General features: G+C 33.0%; 2 protein-coding genes across 2 annotated transcripts; both read left to right on the forward strand.

Annotated features, from left to right (window-relative positions):
- Window positions 1–4,137: 4,137 nt before the first annotated feature.
- LOC147279411 (Heavy metal transport/detoxification superfamily protein) lies at window positions 4,138–5,167 on the forward strand. Its single transcript, XM_086251618.1, has 2 exons — window positions 4,138–4,599; window positions 4,724–5,167. The coding sequence occupies exons 1-2, from the start codon at window positions 4,440–4,442 to the stop codon at window positions 5,017–5,019; spliced, it is 456 nt and encodes a 151-aa protein (XP_086107744.1). The 5' UTR covers window positions 4,138–4,439; the 3' UTR covers window positions 5,020–5,167.
- Window positions 5,168–8,525: 3,358 nt separating this feature from the next.
- Window positions 8,526–13,806, forward strand: LOC147279412 (agamous-like MADS-box protein AGL104). Its single transcript, XM_086252314.1, has 12 exons — window positions 8,526–8,710; window positions 9,655–9,708; window positions 9,828–9,860; window positions 9,977–10,031; window positions 10,130–10,191; window positions 10,875–10,902; window positions 11,007–11,068; window positions 11,435–11,534; window positions 11,621–11,671; window positions 12,112–12,224; window positions 12,349–12,559; window positions 13,648–13,806. The coding sequence occupies exons 1-12, from the start codon at window positions 8,526–8,528 to the stop codon at window positions 13,804–13,806; spliced, it is 1,113 nt and encodes a 370-aa protein (XP_086108440.1).
- The last annotated feature ends 1,258 nt before the right edge of the window (window positions 13,807–15,064 follow it).

A 15,064-nucleotide genomic window follows, 5' to 3' on the forward strand; every position in this document is an offset into this window, starting at 1 on the left:
TTCTCACAAATTGCTTCTCCCCTCACCCTTCTCTCCTTTGTTTTTCTTTTTCTTTTTCTGTGTTTTTATTTTTATCTTTTAGGATACTCTCCTCTCAATAAATGAGAGTGTTTCCATCTCTCATTGCGAGAGTTTCTTCATCTCCCTTCGTGAGAGTTTTTCCGATTTGGTTTGTTTTGTGTTTTCAAGTTTTCAAGTTTTCTCTGACGCTCATCACAAGGTGTTAGGAAGTCATTATTTTCGCCAGTACCGGTCATGTTTCTATCGGTTACTACTGCTCGATCTACCACTTTGTGCTATTGTCAGCCTCGACTTAGAGATGTTGGTAGGATCGTGAATCCAAACGCGACTAGTTCATTAATTCCTACGGTGACTCTCTGGCTCCGTTTGGTGGCTATAGTATCTGCTCGATGCCCATGTTATAAGATCTTGTGGGCTTTTTTGCTCCATTTTTGTTTTCTTGTAAGTCTTTAGGCTCATATTTTGTATTATTTATACCTTTTTAGCTGTTTTAATACAATGATATGCTTTATTCTCCAAAAAAAAAAAAAACCGTCCATTCTAGGACTTCACTCGCTCTTTTCTCCTCACACAAAAATAATATAAATCTATCACTTTTTTTTTTGTTCATGTACACATTCTCACACCTAACATTATAAAATTTCAATGTCAATAAACATTGTTATGTTCACCAAATGATAATGGAAGCCATTTCATTTATTAAAGTTTGAGTTCATTTTAAAATTCATTTGTTTCTAATAAGATACTATTGAGACATTAGTCATATTATATAAAGAAGAATTTTTTTTTTTTTGACAGCATTGTTGAACCTATACTGGAATGACTTTGCATGCCGACACCAATTATGAACCCAAACACATGAGATGCTTTAGTGAATGATTAGACACCCATAGAAAAGACAATATTAAAAAAGAAAAATAAAGCAGTGAATTGATACTTTCAATTTATAGGACAAATAAAGATGACCCTTCTCCATATTAATTGGAACCCCTGCTCTGCATAAAATTGTAATGCATATGATAATATGATTAATTAGGGACATCAAAGATGCTCTACTATAAACTTGTGGCAGTGTGGCAGTCTTGAGTATTTGAACACAAGCACATAGATACTACCATGTTCTATGTTGGGATATTATGAGAAACTGTAAGCTCGATCTTGGTTCATATATTTGGTGAAGAGTGAAGAGCACATCATAGTAATGGACAGAGTTAGGGATGGCAAAATTCCCCGCCCCCGAAAATCCCCGTGGGGACCCGCCCCGATTCAGCGGGTATGGTAATACCATCCCCATCCCCGCCCCGCCCCGTATACCCGTTTAATAAAAATATTATATTAAATAATTATATTTTAATTTATTTTCTTAATTTTAGTTGCATATCTTTAAAATTTAATAGTGTTCTCTTTATGATTTAGTGTTATTGTAATATAATATGATGAATTTTAATGTATTTCATCTATTATATTATATATTTATATTAATTTGATATGTTATTAATAAAAAAAATTATTTTTTTTGAAAATAATAGGGGCCCCGAATACCCCCGATTGGGACCCGATTACCCGGCGGGGCGGGTATGGTATTGGCAAACCCGCCCCGAACCCGCCCCGTTGCCATCCCTAGACAGAGTCATGAGACATCTTCTATACGTGTAAGGCCTAACAATATAACATGTCAAATAATTTAATAAAATATTTTTTGATATTATTAATATACCATATATATATATATATATAGCTAAACATTTCTCAGCACATTTTTTTTTCATAAACGAATTGACTTTTACTTATTATTATTTTTTATTAATTAACAATTATCGTGAATGAGATTTGAATTCAGTATCTTTTTTAAAAAAGGAGAAAATCTATGATATTGGACTGAATGGTCATTGAGCCATTCATACTTAGGGCCAGTTTGGTATTGCTGTGAGAAAAAAACAGTTGTGAAGTAAAACAGCTGTGAAGTAAAGTCAGCTGTAAAGTAAAACAGTTGAGTGTTTGGTAAACTATGTTTTCAAAAGTGATGTGAGTGCAAAAAACAGTATCAAAGTGTTTGGTAAATGTTAATATAAAAATGATGTGACTGTGTATAATTACTAAAATGGACATGATGCTGAAAGTGCATTTCACTTATTTGTTTGGTAAAAATAAAATGTTTTTTTTACTTGTTTTTGAAATTTTTGAGTACAAATTTGTATTAGCATTAATTTTTTTTAAGAACAACATTATTAAATAAGTATGCCTATTTTTTTTAGGTATATTATAATTTTAATCGTATAAATAAAATATCATAATTAATTATCACAATATAAAATATAATTAACAATGGACATATTTTTTAATTTAAAATAAACAAATAAAAATTATAGAAATCAATGAGGGTATTATGGGTAAAATAAAATATTCATTGTTGCTGTAAGTCACTGCAGCTTTCAAAAGCACCTAGAAACCTGTTTTTTGTTTTTGATGTGGGGAGTTGAGAATTGTGGGGAAAAACAATTTTTTATTTTTTTACCAAACACCAAAACTGTTGTAGGTGATTGAAAATTGTCATCTACAACAGCTTTTGGGTCCTCCACCGCAATCCCAAACGGAGCCTTAAAAAAGCATGCATGCATTTTCTTTCAATCTCCAAAAGATTTCATTAATTTTCCCATAATTTCAGATATCTAGACCATAGAAGTATAGAACAACCGACCAATTTAATTTAACGTAATTTAAGGACATGTATAAATAATTCCATGGCCTGTGTGTAGAAGTCCTAGGATGTTGGCGTGATTTTAGAGCAAACACCTAATTGTCAAGCCAATCCCACATTAATAACAACATCCCTAAGAATCTTCTCTCTGCTAAAGAAAAAAAAAAAAAAAAAACCTTCGTTTTCATGGAGATGGAGGGGGCTAAGAAACTTTAAATTAAATGTTTGATGCTTTCAAATACTCATAGAGCGACTCATAGTCTTTGTCCAGCTTTTGCTTCCATTTGGCAAACCAGTCAGACTCATTTGTGGCTTTGTTAATATATTCTTTATCCACTGCTCCAATTTCTTTTTTCTACAGTCCCACCGACCAAACAAACCCCCCATTAATCACCAATACAAATTCACAAGTGGACAATAACCACCAGCTCCATTTGAAGCTACTGCTACCACCTAGCTCCTCCTCAGCAATTGATATCTGGGTTAGGCCACGTTGCATGCAGATCTTTTGAAACGTGGCAGCTGCTGATGCCATCCAACTCTAATCTTATATCCATTATCCAGTAGTGTACTTGTCCCATTTAATAATATTATTGTGCATGTATTTGTTTATCAATTCATGCATTCAAACTTTTGACAAGCGTTACTATCAGACTTTGCTGTTTACTTTCCCTTCCCTTTCGTGTACTCAAAGCATTGAACTCTCTCTTCCTTTTTTTATTCAACGCCCAAAAAATTTGGATTTTTCAGGCAAAACTAGCCAGCTAGGTTTACTTAAATCACCGTTTTTAGCCAAGGTATATTTAAAGTACCTTTGTTCTTTGTTGGCTTTTTTAGGGACTCACTATCCTTTTCATTTGGAGATAATATATGATATATATATTAACTAATTATGTCTTATACGATTTTAACTAATTATATTTTGTACGATCTTAACTAATTATATCTTGTATTATCTTTAATAAAATTGAGACTTACGCATGTGGATCCAATATTGGTGAATTTTGCTTTTATTAGAGATAATACAAACTACTCAGTTGAGATGATGCGATACTTTTATTCTTATAAAATGCCTATATATTATTGAAGAAGAGGTCTATCTATAGGATTAAAGAGTTAGTCCACATAAGACCTAGAGTGCTTCATTACTAAATTGCAAAATAGCAGCTTTACGACCATATGCTTTTAATCTCATGCTCTTTAGAGTTAAAGAAGGGAATCCATAGGGGATTTCAGTTTTAGGGAAGTTTCCTGCAGTTTCTACTTTCTAGGACATGTCACTTTCCTTCTTTTTATTTTTTATTTTTTTATTTGTTTAATTTATTTATTTTATTCCTCTTGCATATTTCTATGAGATGATCTGACTATATATAAATATACCCATAGAAGCCAGCAAGAGTACTGCAAGACCAAGACTTCTCCCTCTCTCTAGTACTCTCTCCCTCTTCCACCTTCAAATTAACTTGATCTCTTGCATATATATGCCTCTACAGCTCTCTATCTTAATTAACATGCATTTCCTTCAAGTACACATTTTTTGATTACATGGAGATTTGAAGTTAGGATCTCTAACCTCGTCCTGCTGTGGTCTTTTTTAACCTGTACTCAAAACCCTTTTCTTGCTCTCCATAGTAAGCTAGCTCTTGAATCCCCCAGCTACATATTTAGCTTGTCTAAGTCGACCAACAATTTTAGAGCCTTTGGATCGAAGAAAGGAAAAATGGGAGTTCAAGGAACTCTGGAGTACTTGTCAGATTTACTAAGCAGTGCCAGAAGAGGCAAGAAGAAGAAGAAACAAATACAAACTGTAGCCGTCAAAATCAGAATGGACTGTGAGGGCTGTGCCCGCAAGGTCAAGCAGGTCCTCTCTGGTGTGAAAGGTACGTACCTAGCTCATCGATCGATCCCCTTGTTAATTATATATAAATTTGTGATGGTGGGAATTAATTAATTAATTAATTAATTGTGATGGTGCTACTACGTACGTACTACTACTACTACTAGGGGCTAAATCTGTGGACATCGACCTGAAGCTGCAGAAGGCAAGTGTGACAGGGTACGTAGAGCCAAAGAAGGTGTTGAAGGCAGCACAGTCGACCAAGAAGAAGTGTGAGCTGTGGCCTTACGTTCCGTACACTCTGGTGGCTCATCCTTATGTTTCTCAGGCCTACGACAAGAAGGCACCTCCCAACATGGTTCGGAGCGTCCCCGTCACTGCCACCATCACCGAGACTGCTGTCGACGATCGCTACACCCTCATGTTCAGTGATGACAACCCAAATGCCTGCTCTATCATGTAGCTAGCTACATGTATATTAATATTAGGCTTGTTTGTATAAACAGTGTTGCTTTGATTTTCGATTTCAAATTTAGAATTTATAGTCTATATTGCAAAGATAAAGAAATTAGGGGCAATAGTATTTTTCATAATGAGTTAAGTCATTTTGTGTTCCTGGCAAATGTTACGTAAGACTCGTTTAATTAATCTTGTCAAATTAATCAATACTAACTCAAACCAATTTATTAAGATTTGTATTATATTCATTTTGATTCACACGCAAATTTTAAAATTCAATTCAATTCACTTTATTTCTAAACCAAACTGATACTTATACATCACTCATACAATAAAAATCTAACTACTTAATTTTAGTAAGTAAAATGAAGATCAATAATAAGCAGTTATATAGTCGAATGATTTTCGATTTGATTAATTTTTTTTGTAGAAATGTCAATGCCAAAATCAACAACCCACGCGGACGAGCCCAAAACTGATGGGTTCGGTATGCCACCGCATTAATTAATAATTAGCTAGGAGTGGACTTTGAGATTATTACTCTATCATGAAAGAGCAAAGCTCATGAAAGCGATCCATCCTCCCTGCCTTTAATTAATCAACGCAGAATATGAGATGAGATTCAAAAATATTGTGCCACCTCGCCTGGATTGATAACTTCATATTCCTAACAAAAGGACGTAATTTACGTACAAGAAATAAAATAAATTAATTTCCAAACCTAACTTTTGACCATCGATCAGCAGAACATGTAGTATACATTAAAAGAGGCTAGGGTAATCTTAAATATAACATATCTTTTCATTCACATATATAACATGTATTGACCACGTTCTAAATTATATTTTTCAGAAAACTAGAATTTATATAAATATGTTATATTTAATGACCGCATTGTAGATTAACCTAAAAGACGTGATTTATTGACCTCCACAACATAGGCTGGCCTTTTTCGGTCACCGTGTAGTGATTAAAATCTTGGCTATAGCTGATCATAGCAAGTCTTTTTTTTTTGGTCTTCAAAAGCTTGATTGATCGAGTTATAGTACAAGATTAAAATATAATTAGAATACATACAATTTGATATAATTATTCCATGATGTATACAAAGACAAGTACCCAAGCTTAGGCAAGGCAACATTAGTAGTTATTATTTTATTTTCCATTTTCTTAGGCATTAGAGGGGTGTGTCCAACAAAGGTAACACTAGCTTCTTTCTTGGTAAAAAGTAGTTATTGTTTCCTAGTTCTTATTAAAATTGGGTCGAGCTATTTGATATCCAGGAGCAGAGTCAATTTTGAGGGTATGTGAAAGAGTCAATTGTTTCGAACTCTCAAAAGTTGAAGGCATTCAAATTTTATCGATTCTATTATCTTATATCCTTTATGTGCATGTACATGAAGGATCGATGACCCAATTTTTACAATTTGCTTTGGATCCCCAAAATCTAAAGACCAAACCTTGCACTTGAGGTTTTGGGTTTAAATATCTTCTCCTAATATTATTTGATAATATATTTAATATTGTATATATTCAATGATGTAACATAATTTTCCAATTCAAAGACAAGGATGAGAACCCACTACTCATACTCATATTAGGCTTTAGGCAAGGCAAATTTTGTGGTTATCATTTTATTTTCATTTTCTTGGGCTTCTTTGGGCTGTTGATAACAAAGGTAAAACCAGCTTTTTTCTTGTATCCTATTTCCTATCAAAATTGGGCCAAGTTACCCCAATACGTGGTTGGACACATTGGGTTTTCCCCATTCTCAACAAATATATAATGGGCTACATATTTGGTATTTTTGGTCTATGACTGTGTATTTGGGTGGGCTCTACCAATTTTTTTTTGGTCAGTTGTCAAATAGAATTAAGATTATATGTTAGGAATGGGAATTGGAAATACTTGGATTCTCAATTTTGAGGACCCTTTTGTCCTTAGAATTGATGTAGCCCAATACAATAGAAGCATAAGTTGATTTTAGGATTTCTAAAATACAGGCTCCTTCTGTTGAGGTATACCTCAACTTATTTATGTTGAGGTATACTCTGTTGGGGCCCACACGAGTCGTTTTGTGTCGATCCGAACCGTTCAATTTTTACATCTCCGTAGATAGATCATCCTTGCAAAAAATTAGCCAAATCGGAAATCATTTGCCTATCTAACTTTGATCAAATAAATGGACGAACCAAATATTTTCGATGAAACCGTCCATTTGTTTTATCAAAGTTAGATAGGCAAATGATTTCCGATTTGGCTAATTTTTTGCAAGGATGATCTATCAATGAAGATGATCCTTGCGAACGGTTCGGATCGACACAAAACGACTCGTGTGGGCCCCAACAAGGTCATACCTCAACATAAATAAGTTGAGGTATACCTCAACAGAAGGAACCTGTTCTAAAATATATAAACAAATTAATACTCTAGCAAACAGTCTTCTTAACGATGCCGGCAAGCCCAGCCACCAAATACTCTCCCCTCCGCTCCCCATAGCCAGCCCATGAGGTTTATGGTTTAGGAGTTAACATTAAAAATTTTAATTTTAATTTTCTTTGGGAACTAAGTGTAAATGTGTAGTGATTAAAATTCTTAGAAACTCATATTACACGTCTATAATGCAAAATGTGAGTAAACATTTATGCTAATGAGGTTTATGATTTTATAATAGATGCATCGATGTTAGTACTCACCTGCTCTTGTCCGGACAAAAATGCAGGCTGTGGTTTGTAGGGAGCCCAAAGAAGATGGAAAGGCCTAGATCATATATTCGTATATGGGGGGTAGTGTCCCATGGAAAACCCGAAGGGCCTAATTTTATGACAAAACAGAAACATTGAACTTAATTGGAACTTGGAACTTCAATTCCAAATTCATTTGTCATAAAAAGCCAGATTATTATTATTTTTTTTGGACTAGTATTATTGGCGGCGGCATGCGATATAGAACTAATAATTCATTGATTCTACAAAAAAAGAACTAATACAATTTGTAGCTTTTAATTTCATTTTTGTATAGTTAAAATTAAGTACATACCTATAAGAAGTTTCAAGTAAATGTTCTCTAGAAAATCAACCAAACGGGTTTACATACATATGTTTTCTGTTAATACTATGCTATCAATTTATCATGTATTCATCCTAATTAATTAAAGATGTGCGGCATGTGCCCAAGATCCAACAGAGCAAATGAGTAGGGGCCCCAATTCAAAGAATTGTAATTAATTAATCAACCCATTTCCAATCCTTGGATCTCTCCTCCCACCCATTTATAACCATATTCCTCTCTCTCTCTCTCTCTCTCTCTCTCTCTCTCTCTCTCTCTCTGTGGCTCTCTGTGGCTCTCGTACCCAACTACCCTTCTTTTAAGCTTCTTCTTCTCCATATATGCATTGTTACATACAGGAATAGGAGGATATTTCTTGATTTTCCATTCTTAATATCAAAAAAGTTTCTTAGATTCTTTTTCTTTTTTTAATCCTGCATAGATTTAGGCGACAGATCAAGCATGGGTCGTGTTAAGCTGGAGATAAAGAGAATAGAAAACAACACCAATCGACAGGTTACATTCTCAAAACGTAGAAATGGACTCATCAAAAAAGCCTATGAGCTCTCCATCCTTTGTGATATTGACATTGCTCTTATCATGTTCTCTCCCTCCGGTCGTCTTAGCCACTTTTCTGGCAAAAGAAGGTCATTCTTTTATGTGTTTTTTAGAATATATGCATATATTTTTTTTTTCATATGAATTGGTCTATGAATATTAGTTATTCTCTAATGTAGAATGCAGTTGCGAAATGAATGCAAGATATGATCGAGAGAGCATTACATTCTGCATTTTTCATTGCTCACTAGAGAAAAATTTCTATGAACACAACGTATATTGCTTTTTGTATATCTGTGACTCTTGTTCTTCTCAAATTGTGAAAGTTGATGATTATGTGTGGAAACTTCTTCAAATGTTAAATTTATAAACGAAATGATCCACTTTGTTGAACTTTTTGAATTCTAATAATGATTTTTTCTACTATGTGTTTTGGTTTTTGTTTTCTTAAATATAGAAAGAACATGACAATCTAAAGCCTCTAGCTACATGCATAGAAAGATTATCAAACATAAATCGAAATGAATAGGTTTGTACTATGTAAATCGTTGTACAAGTGAGTAATTTCCAAAACCATCCAAGAAGGGTTCAAGAAAATATTAACTAAGCCTTTAGAATAGGATCTCTCACCAGAATATTGAACATTCTTTATGCTCTTATTAGGAAGAAGATGAATAATATACTAGACAGTTGTCCACGCGTAAGTAAAAGATTAACGGTCGTCAATTTATATATGGGTTCTATAATGAGCAGTTGATAGTCATACCTATGCATGTAAACGACTATGTATACATAACAAATCACTTAATTAAACAAACAATTATTATTCTACATTTTCTTGTTCATTCCAAGGTGACCATCCATAAACTCCTAAATAAATTTAACATTCATGTATGGTTCTTTCATTCCTCAATTTAATCATAATTAATCTATATTCATGATTTTACCTTATATTTCTCTCTCTACGTTTTAATGATTAAATTTCATTTCAAGGTCTGTTCTGATACCAACTTAATTTATTGTTGAAAATCAGGATTGAGGATGTATTTACTCGATACATTAATCTCCCAGACCAAGAAAGAGAGCAGTAAGTCCTTAAAATTAAAATATTTACCTCATCTTAATCTCCAAAAAAAAAGTCACATCATTTAAGATTTATTCATTGGTAAGCTAATTTGATTATACTTTATTATTTAATTATTGCAGTGCTATAATTTTCCCAGATCACAACAAACATCCGTATGCTCTCTTGTTCCCCTCTAAATAATTTCAATTTTTGTCAGCTGCCATAGTACTTAATTAATTAAATAATTTAGTAATTTTTCATTGTTTTTGGTTTTTGGTTTTTTTTGCAGTGACATTCAGAACAAAGAGGTCAGATACATGACATGTAGCAATAACAATAGCAATGTACTCAATTTAATTTTGTCATGTGATTTTTTGCATTAATTTTTTCCAGATAATTCTAAATGAAAACGCATATACAATGTCATTTTGTATTTTTGCAGTATTTGCTTGGGACGCTTCAACGACTACGAAGTGAAAATGATATTGCTCTTCAACTTGCCAAGTTTGTTTGCCCTCCTCTTCCTCTTCACACACACACACACGTGTGCGCGTAGATCTCTCATGTTTATAATATCTTTTAGTTCAAATTTACTTGTAGTCTTTGTGATTTGAGTTATTTCTCACTTTAGTTTTGTAATTTAAACAATTATACATTGAATCACATGAGATTTACTTTAATTTTGAATTAAGACCATATTCGTAACTTAGTCAATTTTATTGACCGTTTGATGATGTGGCCGCAACAGATTGACATTGGTAAGGATATTTTGGTCATTTTGACATGCCATCATGTCATTTTGGAGTCACTACTTCATCAAACCATCAAAAGAATTGATGGAGCTACAAATTTAACCTTGATTGAAAATTAAAGTAACTTACCGGTTCAATTACAACTTTTTAAAAATTAAAGTGAAGAATAATTGAAATTACATAAACAAAAAGTGTAATTAAAACTTTTTAAAGACGCTATAGAATCTAACTTTTTTCTCCGACTTCTATTATGAAATGGTTCTGTAATATCATGAATATCACTCCATGTAGAAAAAATCTAGAAAAAAAGGGTAAAAGAAAGAACAATAGTCTCTAAAACATTTTCTCGTTTTCTATAAATAGACTATCAATGATTTTGTTTTTTTCTTCCCTTGCATGGCCTCAACTCTGAATGCTTCGACTCGAATTAAGTAGTCCTACGGCTGTAAGCTCTGAAATTGAGGTACAAACTTTGCTACTTGCCTCTCTGACAGTACATATATTACTTAATTAATTTTCATGATTCTTGACCTTTTTTGACATGTCATATAATTTTCATTAATCTAGGAACTTCAACAAGAAATTGGTGGGCTGCAGCAACAACTTCAAATGGCCGACGAGCAGATAAGGTCCAAATTACAGGAAAACCAATGAGTAATAAATTAATATGATAATCAATGTTAATTGCTCAACATCATATGTGTCATTTGTATCACCTTAAAAAAGTAAAAAAAATACTTGTGTGGAACCGACACATTTAGTGTGCACACTTTAAAGTTTGTTGGTCTACTTATTTTTGTGAGAAATTGATATGCCAATTTTAAAAGAGTATTAAACTTAAAAGAAGTAGGATAAAAGAGATAAGAAAAAATTAATATAAGCATTTTGTTTGCTTCAATATTTTGGCTATATATTTTCAGCTTAATTTTCTATCTTGGAGGTATAAAATTGGATTTATGGTGTCTAAATGTGATTTGACTTGGTGTTAAATATAGGATATATGAGCCAGACCCACTAAAACTCACCTCCATGGGGGAGATTGAGACCTGCGAGAAAAGCCTTGTGGACACATTGACGCGTGTCATGCAGAGAAAGGTTGCTCGCGCACCCTTTTGACTCAAATTTTCTTTTCTAATCGGTCTGACCAAGAAAAAAATTTCTTACTCTAATTTTTTTAGCAGGAATATATGTTGAGCAACCATCTATCTTCTTATGATTCATCTGGAATACAGGTAAGTAAATTATGAAGAGAGATTTTGGTATAGAAATTTTGTTTTTTAAAGTAAATTTTATTAACCATGGAGTATGGGCCTACTAATTGAAGGATCCTATGCCCGGACCTTAACCTTGTTTGGCTGGTGGGATTGGACAGTATTAGACCATGATTATATATCTTGGGCAAAATAAGTTGAGACCATATTTAAATTGTGAGAGTCTTGCCATGTCATGATTCGTGTTTTAACTCGAATTCATTTGATTGGATTGAGGTATTTTGAACTCGGATACAAAAATTTAGTCCAATCCAAAATTTTATTAGGCATACTTGGGTCATGACGGTTCTCTATTTTAGTTGAATTTATCATGTTCAGTCCCAGCTTCCAAACAAAAGAAATTAAAAATGACGATATTAGCCTGAAATAAATATTATTGGTTTGTGGATATGTACATACAGCAAGTAACGTTGCCAGGCTCCTTCGAGAATGAGGTGGCAGGCTGGTTGTCTAATAGTGGCCACAACCCGACCCAAATGTACGATGGATCTGCTCCTTTGGATCAACAACTTAGGTACGTACCTATCTACATTAATGAACTAATTTCCATTATAATTAGATTTTAATTTTTGTGAATTTATTAAATTTAATGTACTTAGAGAGAATTAATTAATTATATAATATTGACATATATGTAGGAACTTGTCATCGACTCTGTATGATCCATTTCCTCAAGGTACCGGTTCGAATGCGGGAGATCCAAATGGTAGCATGAGAGAGTGTCATGTGAGTGTCACAAATGGTGCAGGTGATCACGGTGGAGACCTTCCGCCTTGGCCACCTCAGCCTTACACTTCCTCCACCCACCACTCCACCCTCATGCCACCTACCTTGTTGCCACAATTTCAAGTTAGTTATTCTCCGCCTTTTATAAATATATATACGTGTAATAATATATTTTTAGATAATCTAACAATTTATGATATTTATGTTGCTAAATTGTAAATCTAAATCATACATTTAGATAAAAATCTTCTAATTAATTAATAGCTCATATTCAAGTTTGTCAGTGTAAACATATTATGTTGCCAAATTGAAATAGCTAAATAGAAAATTAAGATTAAATACCAAATATCAATAGTTTTTTAATAAAGCAGTAAGATACTAATTTTTTTTAGTTTAGGTACTAACCTAGAGTAAAACATTTTGGATTAGGTCACAAATCAGTTTGTCATACAGTTGTGACTGTCGAACAGTTACAGTTGTAATTGTCGAACAGTCACAGTTGTGACTATTTAAAATTTATAAAAAATCAAAATTTTTAGAGTTTCATACTTTTGATTTAGGTTTGGGGGATGAAATCCTATAACCCAAAGACTAAATATTAAAATTTAAGCCTTGCAAATATTGAAAAAACAATAAATCAATAAAAAAGTTATGACTGTTAGACAGTCACAGTTCGATATGATTATGTTTTTTAAAGTTGGTACCTAAACTGAAATTTAGTACCTAAACTGAAATGACATAAATGTTTTAGTAGTTGAAATGAAAAAACATTATAATTTGGTACCTAAAATCAATGGACCTATAGCTAAATAGTCAAAATTTAACCACTTTAATAAAAAAAAAAACCCAATTTAAAAAAAAAAAAATTTAAGTTGAGTCAAAATTTATGAACATAAGTACTAGCTCCTTCCTCAAAATTCCTTTGAGTAAGAGTCGCAAAAGGAGATTCATGTATGTACTTGAAGGGGTTCTGAGATATCACTTAAAGGGGTGGTTTTGTTCATCAACATCAAATTTTGGCTAAACTTGTGCATCTTGAAAATGGCTTTTGTTTTTTTTTTTTTTTTTCCTAAAAACCCCAATATATATAACAACATGGCACATATATATGGGTTGGCTAAAGTAGTGCCTTTTTAAATGTGTGAATGAGCCATTCATATTTGTCATTCTAATGTTGGGTCTTAATGAATTTGAATGATGCAATGAAGCAGCATGCAATGGTGGGGTCGAACATGCCAGAAATAATAGCACACGAGCAGGTGGAGATCCCAGTTACAGTGAGCAGCTCCAATGTACAACAACAAGCCTACAATGAAAGTCCTGCAGATAATTATCATGAAAACAAGGTCCATCAGCTCAATGCCCATTAATTAATCATCACACTACATCACCATACTTCAAATGCCGATGAGGACAACTTTAATTAGCTGCTGCTGTTGTAATTTGTAGCATGCAGTACAAGTTTTGCATTTTAATTATCATGTATTAACTATTTACATGATTCTTTTATTCTTTTATTTTTCTTCTTTTTTGGTGGCTGGCTTAGAAGGATTAATTATGATGTATAAATTAATGTATGATTAGAAGGTTTTGTGTTACAATTTAATTTGGGAAGCATATACGGCCAATGACATCAAGTCATGAACTCCATATAATTTATAAAATATTTTCTAAAAGTTGCAAAATTGAAATAATTAATAGTTCACAAGAAGAGTAATGCAATAATGTTAGAGTGATATTACTAAGTTTTTACTAGGCTTATTTACATCATTGCCCCCTATAAGATACACTTTTTTTCACTTTGCTCCCTGAAACTTAAATCCTCTCAGTTTGCCACCTGAACTTCACAAAGTTATTGCAAAAGACCCTATGCCGTTAACTCTGTCAATTTTTCCGTTAAAATAGCTGACGTGACACCTATATGGCATGAGTGAGACCCTTTTTTAGTTATGTAAAATCCATGTGGACAAAAAAAATAATTTTTAAACTAAAAATAATAAGATCCATGTCAATTTTTTATAATTTTGCTTGTCTACATGGATCTTACATAACTAAAAAAGGGTCTCACTCATGCCATATAGGTGCCATGTCAGCTATTTTAACGGAAAAATTGACAGAGTTAACGGCATAGGGTCTTTTGCAACAACTTTGCGAAGTTCAGGTGGCAAACTGAGAGGATTTAAGTTTCAGGGGGCAAAGTGAAAAAAAGTGTATTTTACAGGGGGCAATGGTATGAATAAGCCTTTTTACTATATTAGATTGATTATAATAGTTAATGTAAGAGCTTACTCTGTAGCTCAGCCGATTCTTATATTCTTCTTATTGCTCTGCCACATACTTCTTAATATTCTTGACTCTCAGACTGTCACGACTGTTTGTGTCATCATCTTAATAAGGTAAGGCTACGGTTTTCAATCTAGAAAAGGAAAAATTATGCTAGATTTTCTGGGCTATTTTCTTCTTTCTTTTCCTTTTCTATCCACTTTTTTTTCTTCTACTGAATATACCTTTAATTTATAACTGACATTATAGTGCATGCCTACACTATTTGGACTATACCTATTTTATTTTCGTTTTTTATTCTTAACCCACTGTTCTAACAAAAATAAAGGAAAATTAATTTGGACT

Source organism: Dryas octopetala, chromosome 7 (genome assembly GCF_963921425.1).
Source record: "Dryas octopetala chromosome 7, drDryOcto1.1, whole genome shotgun sequence".
In the NCBI taxonomy this organism is placed as follows: Eukaryota; Viridiplantae; Streptophyta; class Magnoliopsida; order Rosales; family Rosaceae; genus Dryas; species Dryas octopetala.